This window comes from Somniosus microcephalus, chromosome 13 (assembly GCF_052327205.1).
Source record: "Somniosus microcephalus isolate GS21.2 chromosome 13, FLI_Smic_1.0, whole genome shotgun sequence".
Classification (NCBI taxonomy): domain Eukaryota; kingdom Metazoa; phylum Chordata; class Chondrichthyes; order Squaliformes; family Somniosidae; genus Somniosus; species Somniosus microcephalus.
This window is the reverse complement of record NC_140999.1, coordinates 172,845,379-172,870,031: the sequence shown is the minus strand read 5'-3', so window position 1 is coordinate 172,870,031 and position 24,653 is coordinate 172,845,379. Positions and strand designations below refer to the sequence as shown.

At 40.4% G+C, this 24,653-nt stretch overlaps 1 protein-coding gene across 4 annotated transcripts; it reads left to right on the top strand.

Annotated features, from left to right (window-relative positions):
- Positions 1-319: 319 nt before the first annotated feature.
- Positions 320-11,298, top strand: LOC147108776 (glucagon family neuropeptides-like). Of its 4 annotated transcripts, none has more exons than XM_086005601.1 (7): positions 320-344; positions 3,665-3,747; positions 4,548-4,667; positions 5,795-5,899; positions 7,366-7,494; positions 8,988-9,070; positions 10,372-11,298. In XM_086005601.1, exons 2-7 carry the CDS (start codon positions 3,668-3,670, stop codon positions 10,377-10,379), a joined length of 525 nt encoding a protein of 174 aa, XP_085861727.1. In that variant the 5' UTR covers positions 320-344; positions 3,665-3,667; the 3' UTR covers positions 10,380-11,298. The 4 variants fall into 4 exon arrangements, with proteins under 4 accessions (XP_085861727.1, XP_085861725.1, XP_085861724.1 ...); XM_086005599.1 differs by lacking the exon at positions 320-344 and adding an exon at positions 788-811 and having other exon boundaries at positions 7,369-7,494; XM_086005598.1 differs by lacking the exon at positions 320-344 and adding an exon at positions 789-811.
- Positions 11,299-24,653: the final 13,355 nt, after the last annotated feature.

The following is a 24,653-nucleotide window of genomic DNA, read 5'->3' as shown; positions in this document are numbered from 1 at the left end:
ATTTTTGAAAAAATTAATTACAGTTTCTAACGGGGCTAAAAATAAACTTACTTTTCTTTAAAGTATTTAAAAATAATAAATCTGTGGAAAAAATGTTTTAATTTAACTTAATTCACCACTTACCTTTTTAAAAGCAGGCCTTGCGACTGCTTTTTACAAGCGTACCTCCTGGAGACTTACCCTCGTGGAGAAACCTGCAAAAAAACGGAAGTTCCAGACGTACGCGCTGCCTCTCCGGCGCACGCGTTCGACCTGTGAACCCCTTCCTTTAAGGGAACGGAAGTTCCGGTTTCCTGCGCATGCGCAGTGCATGCACGAAACCGACACGTTCGTTGGGCCTACGCGTGAGTACCCAGCGCGTACTCACCCGTGGGGTCCTGAAGTTCTGGCCCACTGTGTTTTCCCTCACATTGTCTGTAGGGGGCTTTCTAATGAAGGGTCGTCGACCTGAAACATTAACTCTGTTTCTCTCTCCACAGATGCTGCCTGACCTGCTGAGTATTTCCAGCATTTTCTGTTTTTATTTCAGATTTCCAGCATCCGCTGTATTTTGCTTTTGGCTTTCTAGATTTGTTGCTTTTTGAGTTTTAGGGGAATTTGCAGAAATATGCATAATTCCTGGTGTAAATATTGGTACAGTATATCAGCATTCACTACATGAGTTGGGACTCTAGTTCCTTTTATGAATTTGCCCTTAAATGACTTGTTTTATAATTAATAATAAATACATTAAATAATAATTTGGAAGCACTAAATTTATTTTCTCTCAAACTCTTTATAGATTGAGATGACCCTTCCCCTCACTGGCACTGTAAGTATACCGAGTACCAGTAATGTCACCACTGCAAGTGCACACAGTATGGACAGTCACTTTCCCTATAAGTGCACAGAATATCTTCAATGTCACCAGCCTTATTGAAGAAGGGGTAATTTGAGCTAGCAGAGCAAAACATAATTAAAACCTAAAGCAAAATCTTTCGATTTTGAAATTTTTAAAATTCGTTCATGGGATGTGGGCGTTGCTGGCAAGACCAGCATTTATTGCCCATCCCTAGTTGCCCTTGAGATGGTGGTGGTGAGCCACCTTCTTGAACCACTGCAGTCCATGTGGTGAAGGTACTCCCACAGTGCTGGTAGGGAGGGAATTCCAGGATTTTGACCCAGCTACGATGAAGGATCAGCGATATTCTTCCAAGTCAGGATGGTGTGTGACTTGTAGGGGAACTTGGAGGTGGTAATGTTCCCATGCGCCTCCTGCCCTTGTCCTTCTAGGTGGTAGAGGTCACGGGTTTGGGAGGTGCTGCCAAAGAAACCTTGGTGAGTTGCTGCAGTGCATGTTGTAGATGGTACAAACTGCAGCCACGGTGCACCGGTGGTGGAGGGAGTGAATGTTTAAGGTGGTGGATGGGGCGCCAATCAAGCGGGCTGCTTTGTCTTAGATGGCGTCAAGCTTCTTGAGTGTTGTTGGAGCGGCACTCATTCAGGCAAGTGGAGAGTATTCCATCACACTCCTGACTTGTGCCTTGTAGATGGTGGAAAGGCTTTGGGGAGTCAGGAGGTGAGACATTCGCCACAGAATACCCAGCCTCTGACCTGCTCTTGTTGCCACAGTATTTATGTGGCTGGTCCAGTTAAGTTTCTGGTCAATGGTGACCCCCCAGGATATTGATGGTGGGGGATTCGGCGATGGTAATGCCATTGAATGTCAAGGGGCGGCGGTTAGATGCTCACTTGTTGGAGGTAGTCATTGCCTGGCACTTGTGTGGCACGAATGTTACCTGCCACTTATCAGCCCAAGCCTGAACGTCGTCCTGGTCTTGCTGCATGCGGGCATGGACTGCTTCATTATCTGAGGAGTTGCGAATGGCACTGAACACTGTGCAATCAGCAGCGAACATCCCCACTTCTGACCTTATGATGAAGGGAAGGTCATTGATGAAGTAGCTAAAGATGGTTGGGCCTAGGACACTGTCCTGAGGAACTCTTGCAGTGATGTCCTGGGGCTGTGATGATTGAGGAGGAATTTCTTCACCCAGAGAGTGGTGAACCTGTGGAATTCTCTACCACAGAAGGCAGTAGAGGCCAATTCATTAAATATATTCAAGAAGGAGTTGGATATATTTCTCAAAGCTAAAGGGATCAAGTGGTATGGGGAGAAAGCAGGGACCGGGTACTGAATTTGGATGATCAGCCATGATCGCATTGAATGGGAGCAGGCTCGAGGGGCCGAATGGCCTATTCCTGCTCCTATCTTCTATGTTTCTATATCCTCCGACCACCACAACCATCTCTGTTCTCTTGTCCTATTTGGTGATTTTCTCAAAGAAAAAAAACGATGAATGTATGGTACTTTGTGCATACTTTTAATAGTCAAAGGAATGTTTAAATAATCATCTAGTTGTACATGTATTTCAGCTTGCCGTGTGATGCACACGTTACTATTCCGCTGGTAATGTTAGTACATTCTTTATTCAGTTTCAGAAGATCATGATTATAATCTATCTACAGACAGGTTTTCTTTTCACACACGTGTTCTCCACATAGGAGAATCGTCTTTTCATTCATTTTTTTTCTATTATGGAATCCAGTTGAAATTTTAAAATGTGGGGAAAAAGTAAAGTTTGGGGTGCAGTTTTCTCTTTCATATTTTTAGACAGACCCGCTGCGCAGTTCCAACATTTCTTGTTTTTATTCCCGATTTCCAGCATCCACAATAGTTTTTCTTTGTATCTCTGCTTTGTCCATTTTACTTCTCTAACTTCGGAGCACTGTAGATTTTTAGTATAAAGGTTTAACTTCTCAAGTACCCCCGCAACTTTTAGAAACTTGCATGTGATGTAAGATAACGGTATCAGTTATGGGCGTTGTATAATCATAGAATCATAGAATAGTACAGGACAGAAGGAGGCCACTCGGCCCATCGAGTCTGGGTCGGCTCTTTCAAAGAGCAATCTATGATGTTTCAGAATCAAATTGTGTCAAGAAAGAAAAATAAGTCGTTCGAAGTATCCTTGCAACTATTAATAAAATGCTTTAAGCAACAGGTATATACCAATGTCCTCGATACTTTACCAGGGAGAGAGACAAATATTCCGAAGGTGAGTACAATTATTTTTGTAAATCCGAAATTTAAGATGTTATTTGCATTTGAAGCCGGGCTGGATGACGCCTGTTGTGTGGGAGTCGGTCTCACACCTGATGTAACCAGTGGGGCGCTGCCCCCTCCCTCCCTCCCATACAGCAGGGCTGTTTATTGCTGGGCTTTAGCAGCACTATAAATGCAGCTGTGAGGGAAAGCGCTTTGACAGCACCGAGCACTCCAGCAACGGCAAACCCGACTCCAGCCGCCGTGTCACTGCCGAAACCCACAACGGTAAGTTAGGCTGTGCCACTACTTTCAACATCATACTTAAACATCAAACTTTTTAAGCAACGGTTTGTACAATTCCATGTCATTTTCAACCTTTTCTTATTTCTCTGAAGGAAAGAAATTTGCAGGGCTCCGGGGAAAGCGCGGGGGAGCGGGACTAGCTGAATGAGCTCTTCTTGCAGAGAGCTGGCACTGGCTCGACGGGCCGAATGGCCTCCTTCTGTGCTGTAACCATTCTCTGATTCTCGGTAGTGTTATAAACATATTTATGTTACCGTTTCTTCTGTGTAACAGACAATGCTGGGCAAAGCCTCCCTCCTGGTGTTCTACTGCCTTACTGTACACACAGTATGCTCACCGGTGTATCCCGCATTAAGGTGGGTTTGGCGATAGCGGTTGCACTATAGATTGTGTAAATCAGTGCCGCATGTATAGCATTCGGCAGAATTATTTGCAAACATCAAACCACTTCTACAGGATAATCTAAGCGTATTGGAGAGAAATTTGACATTTTAAATATAACCCTGACTATATTTGGAGTTAAATTGTCTACAGAGTTTCAGAACTTAAACTTGTTTGCATTTTGGATTGGAGATAGCAATAAAATCACGTCACGTTATAAAGTTTGCCTCTCCAGTCACAAAGTATCATTTTCCCTCCCTGTGGTATATGGTTCTGTTATAATATGTTTGCTGGTTTTGATGTGGGCTTTATACAATTTGAACCGGCGAAAGTTGTCAAACAAACATGTATGTTTTCATCGGGGATAAAACTCCTCCGCTCAGAGTCATCTTAACAGTCGACCGCAAGACTTCTGCAGAAATGTAAGCAAGATCGAGAATACAGTATAACATTTCTGAATGGAGAATACAAGGGGAAATATTAGTATTTGTTCCATTTCTTACTCAGACCTGATTTTCTAATTATTATTGATATATGAATAAATGTGAAAATACATTTAGAATCCCTACTGTATTAAGACATGGATATGATTAATCACAAACATTAATAGATAAATCTGACATAATTGGTTGATATACGATCACATTTTGTGTGGTGATTTTAATCATTTAGACTTCAAAGTCTATTTAGACTTAGTTACAGATTGCTATTCATAGCCTGCTTCATGCAGTTAATCGATGGATTAAAGAGGACGCTTCTTTGTCTCTGGTTGTAGATTTGCTAACAGGTCGACCCTGGGGAGTTTGCTCAGTTCCCCAGCGGAGGAGAGCGGCGTGGTCCAAGCTAGAGGGGTCTATGAGGACGATGAGTCCGCCCTGGACTCCACCGGAAAACGGTGAGTCCAGACAATGTCAGCCCAAACGATGCATTTTAACAGACACATTTATACCTATATCTGTGTCTTTAACAGCCATTCGACCTAACTGCCCCATACATCATTTCACCCTTTATCCATTCAGGATAGGTTTCCTCTGTGCTGTGTAACCAAGTCTTAAACATATTTATAAACGGATTCACCAATTCATTATATAAAGGAACTATCCTCCCAACACCTTGAGGTATATTCTGCCGTTTGCTAGTTATGTCCAGTGTTTTTTTTATATAAAACCCATCTGGTTCACCAATGTCCTTTAGGGAAGGAAATAGCTTATCCTTACCTGGTCTGGCCTACATGTGACTCCAGACCCACAGCAATGTGGTTGACTCTTAACTGCCCTCTGAAATGGCCTAGCAAGCCACTCAGTTGTACCAAACCGCTACAACAAAGACACAGTGGGAGCACCTTCACCACACAGACTGCAGCGGTTCAAGAAGGTGGCTCACCACCACTTTCTCAAGGGCAATTAGTGATGGGCAATAACTGCCGGCCTTGCTATTGATGCCCACATCCCATGAATGAATAAAAAAAATAACCAAACTAACCCATCACTCTGGCTGAATGACTGTTCCTCATTTCTAAAGTCCAACTTTCTGGGCAATATCAATGTTTATGCGCCTGTGTATCAGAGATAGTATAAAGTGTTGGGAGATCAGGGGCAATTCTGGCACTTGTCGCAAGTAGGACCTAACCAATGCCCCCACAAAATTGTCTTTTTCACTCCCCTGATTGCACTTAAGGAGTTTGCATGTATCATTTCGTCTTACATTTCTAATGTGAACTTCTCATTAAATCAGTTTTCCATCCAATGCACTTTTTCTTTCACCGTTTCAACATAAGCACGATCACTGCATGTTTGTTGCTATATGATCTAGCCTTAGTTACAGTGATGTGTTCAGCCCCATTTTGGTTCTAATGGGCAATGATTAAAATGTATTATGAAAAAAAAATCAACAATGCTTCTCAGATTGTGGTCTGCTTGTCCCATGGACTTTACTTTAAAAAAATTTAAGTCCACTTTTTATTGTAAGTGAATTAATTTCAATGTGGCTTTAAGAGTCCTTGCTGTTTACTTATACATTCAGAACTGAAAGGCACGCGGACGCAATCTTCACCAACACCTACAGGAAGGTCCTGGGCCAGATCTCCGCTAGAAAATTTCTGCAGACAATTATGGGGAAAAGACTGGGGTGAGTTAACACTTTTCCAGCTTCCTTCAGTTTTATTTTCTAGCTAGTTATGCTGTATCTTTTGTTCAGTTTCGATCTTTCTCTCTCACCTTCTAATAACATGGTGTTAATTGCCCCAAGTGATATTCATGAGAATATTTGATCAAAAGAAAATTCCCTTTAAAATCAAAAACGTCCACATTTAATTTTGAAATCTAATATGTTTTACTACACCCACATAAATATTAAAAAGTATAAGATGGTAGCTTAATTACAGACGTCCAAAACGTCCTGGAATACTCAGATGTCTCATTGTGAATATGGATGACAAAAGGGAATAGGAAGGGATTAGGAAAGAAGTTTATAAGAAACAATTAGGAAGGCAAAGAGGAATTATAACAGGAAATAGTCAAAGAATATAAAAAGAAACAGTAAAGTATTCCATAGACATATAAGTAACAGAAAGAAAATTAAAATAGGAGTAGGGCTACAAAGGGATGCATAATATAAACTCACAGGTAATGATAGTGAAATGGCAGAAGTATCGAAAATTTACTTTGCCTCAGTTTTTATCAGGGAGACTAACAAGGTGGGCAGGACATTAGAAGAAGAGATTAAAAAGGATATCAAGACATTTAAGATAGAAAGGAGGGGGATAATTGATAAACAAGACAAATTTAGAGAGGCTAAAACCCCAGATTTTGGCCTCTTGATTGATTGATTGCATTCACGCATTCTCAAAGAGGCTAGGGAAGAGGCACTAGTATACATGTATAAAGATACATATATATATAAATAAAAATTCAATATAAAAAGGAATAATGCCAGAGGACTGGCAGACAGCTAATATTATTTATATATTCAAAAATGGAGATAGAGTAAATCCAGGGAACTGTACACTAGTTAGCTTAAACTTGGTGGTAGGAAAGATATTGGAATCTTTACTCAAAAGTGTAACAGAAAACATCTAGAAAATGGAAAATATAATAAAGAATAGTCAGCACAGATTTCAAAAGGGGAGGTCATGCTTGACCAACCTTATTAAATTCTTTGAGAAAACTGTAACCTAAATGCCTTCACTCACAGCATGTTAACAATTCATCTCAGTATGGGGTGTACATGTAACCATATTTTCAGCATACAATGAGTTTATTTGAATACATAATGTATATGGTTTTTATGTAGCGTAGCTGTAGCTTTGGTGTATAATGTATGTATTTCACTGTAAACTGAATGTGTTACTCAGCATAATACATATATTTCAGTATATGACACTTGTGCTTTATAAAAATAAATTTGGTTTGGTTACCTCGTGTCTGTGGCTGCAAACAATGAAAAATGTAGATAATAGCCTCCAGGTCCTTCCCTACTAAGGGACTGAAAAATGTTAATATATGTGATGTAAGTTAAGTAACACAACTTCCAACTACAATCTTCAAACCATTACAACATCTGGGAATAATTTTGTCTTTTTTAAATTGTGATAGTAGCCTTGAGGAAGAGCCTGAGCTCTTAGCCAAGAGACATTCTGATGACATCTTTACAGATACCTATTCTCGATACCAGCGGCAGATGGCAATTAGAAAATACTTGGCTGCAATTCTGGGCAATCAAAGGTATAATTAATAGGGCAAGCTAATTGGCATTGATAAGTGTCATGTTTCACTCCTAACACAATGTGCACAAACTCTCATTTTGTTACTTAAAGATTATTGATTTTGATACTTAAAACCATTAGAAAGTAGCCTATGCTAAAAATATAAGACAAATAAAAAATCATATTGCTCTATTATGGCCAACTGGCAAAGTTACCATCCAGTGTAGAACTAAGCTATATAGAACAAGACGTTCCAGGTTCAGTTCGTAGTGTTTGCTGAGCTGGCTGGCTTTAGTTAGGACAGCAGTTGAGACACTACAATTTGTCGCAGTGAGGAATTCATTGACCCCTTTCTTAAAGTACATTTGTGTGGTCATCAGGTGAGAATGGAATTGGAATCAGTTGGGTGTCTATCAATACTCAATGTCTGGCTTGATATATGAAGAATGAAGTGCTAGGAGAATGGCAATGTCCATGGAACTATATCCTAGCAAGTGCCAGTGCCTTCCTCAAAGTAGGGGAGAAACTGCAGAGAAAAGTATATTCTATAGATCAACAGAAAGAGTACCCTACAATATTTAATTGGCTATTTTGAAACAGTCTGATGAAAGCAAGGAACTCCTTTCCTATAGGAGCATCTAAAATTTTCCAAGAAAACCAGAATGATAAATGATCTTGCTCTCCTATAAAGATGTCATCCTCTCCAGTTTGGGAGCTGACTTCAACAAAGATGGAAGATCAGCCTATATTGAGCAAGACAGCAGCAAAAACAGTTATTCATAGGATTTTTAACCCAGGATTCCAGCTTCACATACATCCCTCCACCTACAGTTCAGTGGCCCTGCAGTTATTTTATGCAGTAGTGATTTTACAATTCAATTATTTTAATAACATGATTGATGTAAGTTTAGAAACAAGTTTTAAATTAGGTTTAAAACATAATCTTCACGTCCTCAACGGTTAAACCGCTAAAGCTCAGCCGTACAGGACAGGAGTGCTCTAGGTTTTCAATCCGTGGTCTGTGCCCAATTATTTGGGGGGGGGGGGGGGGTGCTGCAACAATTGGCCTTGGTGCTCCTGGGATTGGAAGGGGGAAACAGACTCCTAGTGGAAGAGTGTGTGGGTATCAGGCAAGAACAGAATGGGACTCAGCTGTGATATCCTTCATGGTAACATAGTCGGCTGATACTTACTATCTAGACTCATGCATGAAGAGTGACCATTTGAGCCCTTGTACCCCAGCAAGGGGGCAACACATTCAGGAGAGGAGGTGGAGAGAAAATTGGCCATAAAATCTGCTCACACCTACCTACTGTATACTGTATTACTACTCTGTTTTCTGAAACCATCACAGAACTAAAAACAGGCTGAAAATTCTCACTGTTACATTACATATACTTACTATACTTTACTAATATAGGCAAAATAAAAAAAAGTACCAGTAGGGTTAAGATTAGGTTTAAGATTTTAAAAATTGGTTTGGAGTTGAAAATTGTTTGTGATCTAACACAGAATTGAAAATATAAATATACGGCAGCTGCCTGAGGACTTTGCTGAAGCCCTGGAAGCAGATTATGGTGCCAATCCCACTTATGGTGAGTTTTTTTGTTGTTATTAAGCTACTCTTTTTCTCCTTCAATTTCCTCACCTCCCTTTTTGAAGACAATAGCGGAGTACGGTTCCAGTCCTCCAATACCACACCCAAGTGTATAATTGCCATGGGTGACCTTAGACAGTAAGTGTCAGGGGACTTTTTGAGTGTGTGGGCAATTTTACCCATCCTGTATCACTTAGGGTCCACACAGAAAAACTTCCAGCAGGGCCACTGAACAGTAGTGAGAAACAGGAAGCATGGTTTATTTACTTCTCTGGAGCTTTGAAGCCGACAAGGACAAATGAAGCATCCACTGGTGCTTAACCACAGTCAGCTAACTCAGCATTGACTAAGGATTGAGCCTGGACATTGCCTGGTCTGGATGACTTACATTACATGGACACACTTATTCGCTGAGTCAACAATTGTTTGTTTTCCAGACGTTAAACTTGATTCAAACAGTGGTGAGGGGGACGGTGGCAATGTACTCACATGTTTTATGGCGAGTTACGCTGCTCACCATAGTGCTCCTACCCATTACCTGCTGTCCACCTAGCGAGGGCTCAAACCTGTGTATCTCAATTGTCAAATGACCAACACCTGACAGCAAATCCTGGCAGTGGCATGGGAGATGAGTAGGGCCTCCTTGGGGTCAAGTTGGCTCCAAGATGACATTGGAAGATTGGCACCAAGGCAACCCTCTGCAGCAGACTCATTAATCCAATACCCGAGCTAAACAGGTCCACGGTAATCCAGGGCACTGCTGATGATTGATCAGCCAGCTTGGTTCATTAATGGAGCCTGGAGAGGACCTGCCGTGGAGGCCAGAATTTGTCCCACTTGATTCCAAATAACTCCGCAAGACAATGCCCTAATGAGTATAATGGTCCTGGTTGGACAAGCAGCATAAACCTTACCACTGATTTGTGCTGATAAACTGTGCTGATAAAGTTTTAGCTGCCTAACCTTTAGCAGTACCTTTGTGTAGGCTTGAGGTTCCTAGGCCTTGACTTTTGCAAACTTGGACTTAAACACTCTGGACTTAGGTAATCGGGGAGTGTCCCTGTAGAGAGAGAGTGCATGCTCTATGTTGAAGAAACCAAAATTCTACCTGTGTGGATTTCTTAGTAGCCCAGTTTAGAAATCCTTAAGTATGGTGATATGTTTCTGTATGTGTCAAATACCAAGCTAACCCAAAAAATGTTCATCTTAAATCTCAAGTCATATTATCTCGTCCAAATACAAATACACTATTACTGGAATGTAAATGAAAGTAAACAAAATTCTTTGTTTTTCTCACAGGTAACTGATGGAAGAAGTGACAATTCTCCACCCTAATGGCTTATAAATTTCCTTTCAGAGAGAAATTCTTCATTAAATTATTTTTGACGCACAGTATTATGCACTAAATTTATTGATAGAGTTGACAGTAAACATTATTTTGGTATAGAAATTTGTATTGTGATATCATGTTAAAGTTATGCCTGCATGTTTGTTAAGATCATGTTTCTCTTTCATTCACTTTTGTTCTTAATGAAATTCTGCCACCAACATTCATGAAGAACAGTCCAGTTACCACCATCGTTGTTATATTGTTCTTCATGACTGTCATCAAGACTCTCTCATTTGTGTGCAGGGCTGAATCATTACAGTCTAATTCTTGGTTGAAATGTTGTGTTCTCAAACTATGGGACTAAGCACACAATCCATGACTGTACTTGAAAGTCATATTTAACAATACATTTAAACACCATTTATTGAATCAGGCTAGTTCTTCCCAGAATGATACTATAAGACTGTATGTAATGAGTCCTGCTGTATAGGGTCACCGCTGAGATTTATTCCAAGTGGGTAATGTTGAGAAATACTCTACTGTAATTTATAATGGCGATAACTTCTTTACCACTAAAGAAACCCGCATATGCTTAATATGGTGACTAAGTCCAACAGAAATATGGTTATACATCCCAATATCCTAATACTGGAATAATGTAAAGTATGAAGCATCAATAACATCCTACTCCAGTGGAGAGGTTTCCTGGTATTGCTAATTGGCTATATACATGATTACCCATGAGTTAACTGTTTTCAAATACTGTAATAGTGCAAATATATACAAGGTTAAATGTAATTCTTGCAAATACTGTTTACAATACATGCTTAAAAATGTTATTTATTTTAATTGTCGTAGTTTCATGTGCAATTAATAAAAACCTGCTTGAAGAAAAATCAGTATGGTTGTATGATGAAATATGTATCTGAAATGATAGTCATTGTTTTATCATTGACTTAGCACATGTCTTAAATTGTAAATACAGGGCATACATTTACTATTTGACTTGTTAGTTTAATATACTTACAAATACTTTCTGGATACATTTTCCAAACAGCACATTGCTTTGCTTGTTACACAATTGAACATCACGTTGTAGAACAAATGGTATCAAAATAATTTTAAACTATATTTGAGGAATATGATTACATTCTCTAGGCATTCCTTGAAAACTCTCCAAAAAAAATCCATGTATATGTTTTTTTGTAAAGATAAACAAGAATTAAAATAATTACCCATCAGTTTGGCTCAGTTAGTAGCACTGTTATCGCTGAGCCAGGACGTTGTGGATTCAAGCCGAATACAACCTTGAGTACGTAGTTTAGGCTAACACTTCAGTGCTGTACTGAGGGAGGTCTGCATTGTTGGAGGTGCTGTCTTTTGGCTGAGACATCAACCCGAGGTCTTGTCTGCCCGCTCAAGTGGATGTAAAAGATTCAGTGACAGTTTTCGATGAAGCGCAGAGAGTTATCCCAGCGATTGTGTCACACAATATATAAGCACACTATCCTTTTAGCTCTGGGAGATTGAACCTAATCTAAATTGATGGAATACAAGTCGCTCTCCGTTAGCTGTAAGTCCTGAAGTAAAGTGAGTCTGAACAGCTTCAACACAGTTTCTAGATAATCCAAAGCACAACACTACCACTAGCTTGCATTAAATTGCTCTCATGCTCAGACTAGCCACAACTGAGGTTGATATGGGAACTGAAAATGTCACACTGATGTAATTGGCACTGGTCTTCCAAGGTTAAAGTCCAAGGTAACTGCAAGAACTGATAGTACAGGAAGGGCTTTATCCTGCACCTCACCGGTGCTGTATTTAATCTTTAAGTGCTTGATGCTAACCCTGAACACGAAATAGAAAAATGTTCCATTCCCCAAGACTAACATTCCTTACCTTGAAGAATTAATTTAATTTAGAAAAGTGTAGATAACATAGAGATTGGTTTTCTTATTCTCTGTATTACTGATGATTTTTATCTCCTCTAATAATTCATACCAGAGAAAACTAAAAAAAATACAAATCTTTTGATCGTCGCTTAATTTGCTTTGCTGCACAATATCAATGAGTTGAAACTGACCACAAAAAAATCCGCAGAATGAATAGAACATCACCACATTTATTACCAGCTTTGTTTTACTGGTGACTTAGGATATTTTTCAATTTGTAGAACAATAATAGCAATACATGACCTGAGATGCGAAAACTTAGAAAACATATTAGGTATTTTGATATTTTCCACAAAGCAAGAACTCTAGCATTTCTATTTTTAGTTAAGAAACTTAGTTGAAGGGCGTAATTCAATAACGCAGAACAGTACCAGTGTTGAAATGATCAGGATAGACAGTAAGATAATTAAAATATATATATTATTAGTCCATACCAAGTTTTGGTTTTCGAACCGTGCAGATTGTAGAAAGAAGAGAAGACAACAGCAACTCGACTTAAAGCTCCTTTAATGAGATGAAATGCCCCAAATTGCTTCACAAAGGGGAAGGGGGAAATACAGATTTCAGTGGCAGGAGGAGTAAAGAATCGACAGAAACACGTAATATTATGGAGGTAGAAATAAGCAGTCTTTGTGATGAAGTGGATGTAAAGTGTGAAGCTCAATTTAGGGTTTGGCAGAGTACCAAGTTGCACATTTTTGGGTTCACCCTGAGTGAGCAGCTGGACAAGGAGATGGGGGATCAAGGGGTTAGGTGTCGAGTTTCTGGTGAAAACTAAACAGGATGGCTTTTGTAGGCATGGCTATGAAGGAATGAGGAGTGAGTTGGCTATGATAGATTGGGGAGCTTCATTAAAAGGCATGACGGTGGAGAGGCAATGGCTAACATTTAAGGAACAAATGCATGAATTGCAACAGTTATACGTTCCTTTCTGGCGCAAAAACACAAAAGGAAAAGTGGCCCAACCATGCCTAACAAAAGAAATTAAAGATAGTATTAGATCCAAAGAGGAGTCATATAAAGTTGCCAGAAAAAGTAGCAAGCCTGAGGATTGGGAGCAGTTTAGAGTGTAAAGGAATAGCCATATTTCAGAAAAATACACCATCCTATGAACAGAATTCAGTCTTTATTAAAACATGACAAACTAGGGTTAAAAATCTAAAAGCCTCAATGACACAAGCTGTAAACAGAAATACAGGCTTCTGAGATAAGATGAAGTGTTAACACAAAGCTGTAAACACCATACAAGCTTTTGAAATGGGAATTGGTTGTCGATACTGAGACAATAGCCCTATTGAAGAAGCAAAGAGTTGCTTCCAGAATGTCTGCAGTTTGGGAGAAACACAATACCAATACCCAGTTTAAAGTGTTAAAAACTAACACTTCGAACAGAAACACAGAACATTAAAGGAACATGTGCCTTTGTAAAAGTAATATCAAATGAAAGACAGGAGACATAATTCTTAATACAACCAATTGAAGTAGCTAAGAAATTCTTAATACAACCAATTGAAGTAGCTAAGAAATGCATAGAACACTCTAGTTGAAGTGTTTTTGATTTACATGTTGTAAAAGGTACAAACAGAAGACTGTAAATATGACATCAATAGATGCACCAAGCAATCACATTGTGTTTGTGTTGAAAATGGAACAGTTAGGAGACACGATGTCTGTTTCCAACCAGATAAGGTGATTTAAGAATTGAATGAAAGGACTTCGTAAGAATGGCATCAAATAGATACATCTGTCATAACCATTTTTATGATAAAATTTGAACACCTAAAGGTAGAGACAGGATTCTACAAGTTAACAGCTGAACTGACAGTAAGATTAGAAAGAAGTCAACAGAATGACACGAGATAATTAGCTTACATCAGCAGAAAACTTCAAAGGATATACCACTGCAAAAAGAGTATAAAATATGGAACTTTCAGAAAGGAAGTCAGAAGTTGCTGGAAGGGGCAAGCGATTCTCAACTTCAGAGGCAGGCTCTGTATGTTTTTAACTCTGAATCTCGGGGATCAAAAGGTACTCTTATTTGATTTTGGTGGATATCCTGGATTAGAAATACTGGCCCAGAAATTTGGGTCGGGGGCTTCCCGCGGGTGCAAGCCCCCGACCTGCACTTACCTTGCGCGCTGGCAGTTGAGCTGTAGGGCCCCGTGGAATTCCGATCCGGGGCCTGGTCCAGCTGCCGGCGCGCAGTGCTTGCGTATCCCAGGGGCGCAGTTAGTTCGATGCGTCCCCTGGGATCACGTGGGCCATGGACAGCCAATCGGAGCAGGGAATGCTCCATTCATAAGTCTGACAAGAAGACCTGTCAAGACTTATAAATGCTATGGCCCCAAAATAGCACTAAACCTACAAATAAATTTTTAAAAAACATCACATTTTTAAAATAAACTATAAAGTACATGAAATAACTATTTTAAACAATAATTTAAATTTTTGAAAAAAATAATTTTATATTCTAACGGGGCTAAAAATAAACTTACCTTGCTTTAAAGTATTTAAAAATAATAAACCTGTGGAAAAAATGTTTTAATTTTAATTATTTCACCACTTACCTTGTAAAAAGCAGGCCTTACGCTTGCTTTTTACATTTCTAAATTCTGCAGACTTACCCTCATGGAAAAACCTGTAAAAAAAAACAAAGTTCCATGCGCACACGCAGCCTCCCCCGCGCACGCGTTCGACCTCTGAACCTCTTCGTTCAGAGGAACGGAAGTGCCGGTTTCCTGCGCATACACGGTGTATGCAGGAAACTGGCACTTTCATCGGGCATATGGGTGAGTACCCCGTGCATACTCACCCGTGGAGACCTAAATTTCTGGGCCAATAAGAAATGTAAAAATGTAACGGTTAAGATTTGAGAATAAGGATCTCTGAGAATAAGAAATGTAAGCTATTTGTATTTTGAACTGTTAAAGTTGCGATTGCATCACCAGCTGTTAGCTGCATGTTGGTTCTTTAATAAATCTATATATTTTTAGAATTGTCTCACAGAGTAGTTCTGTATCAAACTCATGAACTCAATCTCTGTACACTCTTTGGTGAGGAGTTGCAGAGTTCCGGGGGGGGCGGGGGGAGGTGGTTTCCGGACCCTCATAATATCCGGAAGGTTACAGTTTAGTTAAACTTATCAAAAAAGTGCTGTCTGGAGGACGGTAACATCTTCAAGTCATTCCTTTCCTTTAGGGAGAGATAGTCTGAACCTTTAGATCCAATTAAGCATCTTATAGAATTCGTCTATCTCTAACTTTAGTTGAAGGCGAACGTCTGGGGAATACGCCTGATCTGGGGTAGCCCAAAAAGGGCTAGGACTAGTAATTATCGCTTCAAGGGTTCAGCAAGAAAGGATGAAGAGATTGATTAAGAGGGGAAAAATAGAGTATGAGAGTAAACTTGCAAGGAGCATAAAATGGTCTATAAAAGCTTCTACAAGTATGTAAAAAGAAAAAGATTAGTGAAGACAAATGTAGGTCCCTACAGTCAGAAACAGGAGATTTTATAATGGGGAGCAAGGAAATGGCAGAGCAATTAAACAAATACTTTGGTTCTGTCTTCACAGAAGAGGACACAAAAACCTCCGAATAACTAGGGCTGTAGAGAGGGCTTTAAACAAATTAGTGGGGGGAAGGTTTCAAGAGAGCGAAAAATAAAAATATCAGCGGAGAAGGCAATAGAGCAAAGTAGCAGTGGGGAAATTAAATACCAGAGCATGTCAGGAAGGGACAGAATATATAAAGGTAAAGTAGTAAAGGGGGTAAAAGCAGGAATAAATTGTCACAAAACATATTTAAAAGTTCTTTATCTGAATGCACACAGCATTCGTAACAAAATAGACGAGTTGACGGTACAAATAACTACACATGGGTATGATCTGGTGGCCATTACAGAAACATGGCTGCGAGGTGACCATGACTGGGAACTAAACATCCAGGGGTATTTGACTATTAGGAAGGAGAGACAGGAAGAAAAGGGAGGTGGGGTGGCTATGTTAATAAAGGATGGAATCACTGCAATAGTGAGAAATGATATTGGGTCAAAGGATCAGGATAGTGAAACAGTTTGGGTGGAGATAAGGAATAATAAGGGGAAAAAGTCATAGTGGGCATAGTCTATAGGCCTCCTAACAGTTGCAACTCTATTGGTCGGAGTATAAATCAGGAAATAGTTGGGGCTTGTAATAAGGGAACAGCTATAATCATGGGAGATTTTAACTTTCATATTGACTGGACAAATCAAATTGGGCAGGGCAGCCTTGAGGAAGAGTTCGAAGAGTGCATTAGGGACGGGTTCCTTGAGCAGTATGTTACTGAACCAACCAGGGGGCAGGCAATCTTAGATCTGGTCCTGTGTAACGAGACAGGATTAATAAAAAATGTCCTAGTAAAGGATCCCCTTGGAATGAGTGACTGTACCATGGTTGAATTCCAAATTCAGTTGGAGGGTGAGAGAGTTGGATCTCAAACCAGCGTACTAAGCTTAAATAAAGGAGACTATGAAGGTATGAGAGCAGAGTTGACTAAAGTGGACTGGGAAAATAGATTAAGGTGTAAGACGGTACATGAGCAGTAGTGTACATTCAAGGAGATATTTCACAACTTTCAAGAAAAATATATTCCACTGAGGAAAAAGGGGCGTAAAAGAAAAGACAGCCATCCATGGCTAAGTAAAGTAATGAAGGACAGTATCCGACTGAAAACAAGGGCATATAAAGTAGCCAAATCTAGTGGGAGGATAGAAGATTGGGAAGCATTTAAAAGCCAGCAAAGAATAACTAAAAGATTAATTAAGAAAGGGAAGATAGATTATGAAAGTAAACTAGCAAAAAATATAAAAACAGATAGCAAGAGTTTCTACAGTTATATAAAAAGAAAAAGGGTGGCTAAAGTGAATGTTGGTCCCTTAGAGGACGAGACCAGGAAATTAGTAGTGGGGAACATGGAGATGGCAAATACGCTGAACAAATATTTTGTATCAGTCTTTACAGTAGAGGACACTAAAAATATCCCAACATTGGACAAACAGGGGGCTATGGGGGGGGGGGGGAGGAGCTAAACACGATTAAAATCACTGAGGAGATGGTACTCGGTAAGATAATGGGACTTAAGGCGGATAAATCCCCTGGACTTGATGGCTTACATCCTAGGGTCTTGAGAGAAGTAGTGGTAGGGATTGTGGATGCATTGGTGGTAATGTTCCAAAACTCCCTGGATTCAGGAAAGGTCCCAGCAGATTGGAAAACTGCTAATGTAACGCCCTTATTTAAAAAGGGAAGTAGACAAAAGGCTGGAAACTATAGACCAGTTAGCCTAACATCTGTGGTTGGTAAAATGTTGGAGTCCATTATTAAGGAAGCAGCAACAGGACATTTGGATAAGCATAATTTAATCGGACAGAGTCAGCATGGTTTTATGAAGGGGAAGTCATGTTTGACAAATTTGCTCGAATTCTTTGAGGACATAACAAACAGGGTGGATAAAGGGGAACCAGTGGATGTGGTGTATTTGGACTTCCAAAAGGCATTTGACAAGGTGCCACACAAAAGATTACTGCACAAGATAAAAAATCACAGGATTGGGGGTAATATACTGGCATGGGTGGAAGATTGGCTATCTAACAGAAAACAGAGTGTGGGGATAAATGGTTCATTCTCGGGTTGGCAATCAGTATCTAGTGGTGTTCTGCAGGGGTCAGTGCTGGGACCCCAACTCTTCACAATCTATATTAAAGATTTGGAGGGGACCAAGTGCAACGTATCCAAGTTTGCCGACGATACAAAGATGGGAGGGAAAGCAGTGAGTGAGGAGGGCATAAAAAACCTGCAAAAGGACATAGACAGGCTAAGTGAGTGGGCAGAAATTTGGCAGATGGAATATAATGTTGGAAAGTGTGAGATTATGCACTTTGGCAGAAAAAATCAAAGAGCAAGTTATTATCTAAATGGAAAGAAACTGCAAAGTGCTACAGTACAAAGGGATCTGGGGGTCCTGGTGCATGAAACACAGGTTAGTATGCAGGTACAGCAGGTGATCAGGAAGGCCAATGGAATCTTGGCTTTTATTGCAAGGGGGATGGAGTATAAAAGCAGGGAAGTCTTGCTTCAGTTATACAGGGTACTGGTGAGGCCACACCTGGAATATTGCGTACAGTTTTGGTTTCCATATTTAAGGAAAGATATACTTGTTCTCGAGGCAGTTCAGAGAAAGTTCACTCGGTTGATTCCGGAGATGAGGGGGTTGACTTATGAGGAAAGGTTGAGTAGGTTGGGCCTCTACTCATTGGCATTCAGAAGAATGAGAGGCGATCTTATCGAAACATATAAGATTGTGAGGGGGCTTGATCGGGTGGATGCGGGGAGGATGTTTCCACAGATGGGTGAGACTAGAACTAGGGGGCATAATCTTAGAATAAGGGGCTGCCGTTTCAAAACTGAGATGAGGAGAAACTTCTTCACTCAGAGGGTAGTTAATCTATGGAATTTGCTACTTCAGAGAGCCGTGGAAGCTGCGACAGTAAATAAATTTAAAACGGAGATAGACAGTTTCCTAGCTGATAAGGGAATTAAGGGTTACGGGGAGCGGGCAGGAAGTGGACGTGAGTCGAAGTTTGGATCAGCCATGATCCTATTGAATGGCGGAGCAGGCCCGAGGGGCCGTATGGCCTACTCCTACTTCTTATATTCTTATGTTCTTAAATGCTAGGGAACCAAGGGTCTAGTGAGAAGGAGGAATTAAAGGAAATTAGTATTCGTAAAAAAATAGTGCTGGAGAAATTAATGGGACTGAAAGCTGATAAATCCCCAGGGCCTGATAATCTGCATCCCAAACATGGACAATAGAGCTGAATTCCAGAGGTGCGAGAGTGACTGCCCTTGACATCAAGACAGCCTTTGACCAAGTGAGGCACCAAGGAGCCCTAGTAAAATTGAAGTCACTGGGAATTAGGGGGAAAACTCTCCACTGGCTGGAGTCATACCTAACACAGAAAAGATGGTTGTGGTTGTTGGAGGCCTAGATAAGTGCAGCTTGCCTGGATGAGTGCACCTCCAACAACACTCAAGAAGCTCGACACCATCCAGGACAAAGCAGCCCATGTGATCGGTACCCCATCCACCACCTTAAACATTCACTCCCTCCAGCACCGGCATACCGTGGCTGCAGTGTGTACCAGCTACAAGATGCACTGCAGCAACTCACCAAGGCGTCTTCGGCAGCACCTCCCAAACCCGCGACCCCTACCACCTAGAAGGACAATGGCAGTAGCACATGGGAACACCACCACCTCCAAGTTCCCCTCCAAGTCACACACCATCCTGACTTGGAAATATATCGCCGATCCTTTATAGTTGCTGGATCAAAATCCTGGAACTCCCTCCCTAACAGCACCGTGGGAGTACCTTCACCACACGGACTGCAGCGGTTCAAGGCGGCGGCTCACCACTACCTTCTCAAGGGCAATTAGGGATGGGCAATAATTGCTGACCTTGCCAGCAACGCCCACATGCCGTGATTGAATAATGAAAAAAAAAATCAAGTCTGACATTAGTTTTAGTCCCAAAAGAGCAAAACTTCAGTTATCTGCCAGCTCTTTATTTGCACTCCCCACCAAAATGTTACAGAAGCTAGGGTCAGGAAACCAGCAGGATATGAAACTATCAACAGATACTTTAAAAAGAAATTTCCAGCTTGAAATAAAGCATAAAAGTTCATTTCTAACACTAGTTGAATGGAGATTTGGAAATTCTTAATTACCAAGTAGTTCCCATTATCCAACCTGGGGATTTCTCCCAGTAGGGCAAATAATCAAGATTCTACAGTCAGTGACAAAATGAACCTCAAGACACCAATGAGAAATTACTGCATGCTCTGTTGTGCATGGCCTGGAGACCCAATGGCAATGAAAAGATGCCTTTCGGAGTGACACCAATCACCAAATCAAAATTAACCTTCCTACTCAAAAAAAAATCCATGTTTTGCACCTTAGATATGTAGCTAACAAAATCATTATCAACTCAGCCCAGCACAGCTCATGTAAGTCAATAATTATAGAGCTCTCCACACTTCCACATCTAGCAGGTAGATAGTCTTGCAAACAGGATACAACATACAGCCCAATCTGATATTTCATACTAACACATCAAAGCAGCTTGCACAAAAAGTTGGCTTAAAAATACTTAGAATAAAATAATTCTGCCCAAACATATGAAAAGAGGCTTTTTGCAAAAAGGATATTAAAACAAAACACTTCATTTGTTGCAAGGCATAATGATTTTGAGCTTGAAGTTCTCCAGTGTTTCTGAACCATGACAACATTGCTCATGAAATAAAAAGTCAATAATAATAATAATGCACAGAGAAGTTCAAGCTGGAAAGCTCAAATTCTACTTGATTGATCCAGTGACACTACAATTGGGAACGCGCTGCCCCCAGCCACTGTTCCTCTTCATAATGTCACATAATAAGATGGTGTATATAAAATTACTGGTCCTAAATGCTTCTAACCTGCAGTTTCCAAATTTAAAAATACTGTAACAAAGACTAATTCAATGGATTAGAGTCCTGTGTGATTGGAGAGCAGATCCTGGGTTGGATAGGCAATTGATTCATTCTCGTAGGCAAAGGGTTATCACTAATGTTAGCAGCTCCGCATGGAAACTGGTCACAAGTGGAGTAGCTGAGGGATCAGTATTAGGCCCGTTACTCTTCACTTCTTCTTTCCTATGGTAGTAGCAAAGCAAATCAGATGTCAATATCTAAGTCAGATATCCAGGCCAAAGCTTCCGGTGTAACAGCATGGATATCTTGTCGGCTGTCTGCAAATTTCCTCTGGGCAGTACTCAATGATGTGCTCCAGAGTCTGATCAGGAGCTCCATAGTCGCATGATGGGGATGCTTTAATCTTCCATCTATGGAGAAGGTGGCAGCATCTACCATGACCAGGTCTGAGGTGGTTGATGGTTGTCCACTGTTTGCGAGGAAGGTTTGATCCTTCAGGTTGCACTGTGGGTTCCTCTATAAGGAATCCTTTCCGTATGTCGCAGTTTTTCCAAGCATTTCACCATCGGTCATCAAGGCCAAGGGGAGATCGCTAAAGGGCTTCAGCGACGTTCCAAAATGGCCTTCTAGATTTGAGACGGGTTGGTGGTAGGTTGTTTAAGTTGGCCTGGATCGGCATGTCTTTGCTGATGTAACGGTTGTATTCTCGAGACTGCATATTCGCAGCGTAGGTGTGGTGCTGCGATGTTTGCAGTCATGGGCAGCCAAGATGTTGGTGTCAATAAAAGCATCCTGGTGATAATTCTCATAGTAGAATTCAACTGGACATCAACGGATTTGACATGCGGACTCGATAGCCATGCTGGAAAGCAGTACTCTGCTGTAGAGTACACCAGGGCGAGTGCTGCTGTACGGAGGGTTTGAGCGCCTGCACCCCACGTGGAGAGAGGCTGTAGCAAAAACAAAGTATTAGCTCGGACAATCCAATAGTGTCCTTGTACAAGATCTTGGTTAGGCCAGTTCTGGTCCTATCACATGGTGGGAGATGTAGAGGCCCTAGGAAAGGTTCAGAGGAGATCCACTAGATTAATACCCAGTTTAAAATCCATTAGCTATCATGGTAAGCACAGGGAACTAGGTCTTTTTACTCTAGAAAAATGTAGGCTTTCAGGAGACATTTGAAAGTATTTAAAATTGTGAAAGGATTAGACTGTGTATATGTTGAGAGATTATTTGAATTAGATAGGCTAGGGAGAACAAAGGAACACGCATACAAACTATATAAGCATAAAAATTAGTTAGATAGGAGGTTTTTCTTTTCCCAGAGGGTCACAGACCTTTGGATTAGGTTGCTGGCTTGTGCAGTGAGTGCAACTTTGCAGCAAATGTTCATAAGGGAGCTGGACAAGTTCCTGGAGGAGACTGAAGGCTGATATCGCTGCGTACAAAAAGTAGGTGGGAAGATTGCGAATGCACCTCATGGTCATTGTTATCTCCTGCAACTCATTTTTGATCACCTTCAGGGATCGGAAAGGAATACCCCAGAATATTCTTTTTAAAAATCTGTATTTTGCCTTTCCCAGCAGATTACATGGTTGCTGGTGGATGGGTAATTTGGGGCTCATGTTGCCGAGTTGCAACATGGCTGAATGGGTCAGACACGATGCATCTGCTGGTCTTTTTCTGACTGTCTTTTTAGTATATTCGTGTTTCTCCTGGTGGAAACTGAATGGTACAGCGGGTTAAGTGCACTAACCTTTCACTTCTGGGATATAGGTTCAAAATGTGGTGAATGGAGGATGGTTCTATAATACAAATGATGTGCATAAAATCAATCCCAGTCATTTACAGCAGTGTTCCAGGCATTTTAACCTTTCAACCCTCGAATCAATCAACCTGCTTATCAAGACGACTGTTAACTCGCATTTGTTCAAAATCCAAATTTCTCGCCATGTAATACCTTCACGATCACTTATTAAATTAGAACTCAGAAAATGTGACCTCCTGGATGTAGACCAGAAACTGAGAAAGTGTAAACTGTCTTGATGTTGCAGAATGAAATTAAAGGCTTTGAACTCAAAGACAGAAGTAACTTGATAGCTTGTCACATTACAAAGGTGGTACTCAAATTAATGACCAATTTATACATGTGCCCGCTGAAGCAAAAACTGCCTGGGCGAATCCTGTAATTGCCTATGAATGCAAAAAGTATTTGCGGTATAATCTAATATGGCGCTAGTGATCAAAAATGTTAATGGGATGCTCGGCTTTAGCACAAAAGGTGTAGAATATAAAAGCTAGGGAACATTATGGCCTCCTTCTGTGCCATCAATTTCTATGATTACTACAATTATACAAGAACACAGGTCAGGCCTCATTTGGTATATTGAGTTCAGTTTTAAGTTTTGGAAAGATACACTGGCCTTGGAGAAAGTTTAGCAATGATGATACCAGGGAAGAACAAACTGATGAGAAACTGGGTAAACTGAATTATTTTCCCTGGGGATGAGGAGGTGAACATGTGATTTGATTGAGGGGTTTAGAATAATGAAGGTGAGGGGTTTAGAATAATGAAGGGAATTAACAAAGTAGATAGGAAACAACTCTTTCCTTTCACCATCTGATTCCAGTCAAGTTTAACAGTTTTGTGTTCTTTTATTTGTTGTTAAACCAAATTCGGCTCTTCTACCAAGTAAGCCAGGGTTGCTAGTCCATCCCTTTCGATTTCCTTAACAGCCGGTAGTAAAAGCTCATTTTGGAAAGTCTTACACTGATCACTGCACACCAGTTGACATAAGGGGACCCTCAGAATTCGAGCTAAACTAGTTAAACGTAAATCTGGGAATAACCTCTTCATATAAAGGGTTGTGGGAATATACTGTTTCAGAAGGCTACAGATGCAAAGTCAATTTAGATTTTAACAGGGAGATACTTACATAGCAAGCAACGGTATTAAGGGTCATGGAAAAAAGACAGGGAATTGGGATTAAAATTATAGAGCTACCACAGCTAACAATGGCAGAATGGCATACTCCTGTTGCTATGTATGAATGCAAATATTCAGTGCTAGAAAGAGGACAAGAAAGTGTCTAAACCATAATCCAACAACAACTGGGTTACTTAGCCTAATGAGCCTATTCCAAAATTCAGCATGTGGAAGCATGTTGTGCGATGGTCATCAGTAGGTAGGTAGTTGGTCCCTAAGATCCTAAACATTTTTAAAATCACCTTGCACTTCAAGAATAAGTGTAACGAGGGGCAATAATCCAATTACATCACTTCAGTCTATTACTTTCACTTATTAAGAGGAAGAGAACCAAACCAGTGTCTGCTCTGTAAATGGGGTTTAATCATCTGCATCCTAATAGTATAAAGCAGACTTCTTTTTAAATGTGAATGTAATTACGTGTTATAAGAAAGGTCTGAGTAAATCATCCTAAAGACAATCACCTTTACTTTAGCTGTGGTTAAACTCTATGATAAATACATAACGGCATAAATTCCAACAATAACACATAAATAATCTGTTGGTAACATGGATGATTATGATTTCTAAGTGATTATTCACAGCTTTCCCTAAATCACAACTGTGACTACACCTCAAAGGTATTTTCCATTGGCTCTGAAGCACTTTGAGATGTCCTGAGGCCCTAAAAGGCACAATATAAATTCAAGTAACTGTCTCTATTTCAATAAATCCAGAAAAACTGATGAACTGGGAAAGACTGCCCAATTATCCTTCAGAATCAGTGGCTTCTGGGCTGGACATTCTATCTTATCCAGAGCTTAGCAACA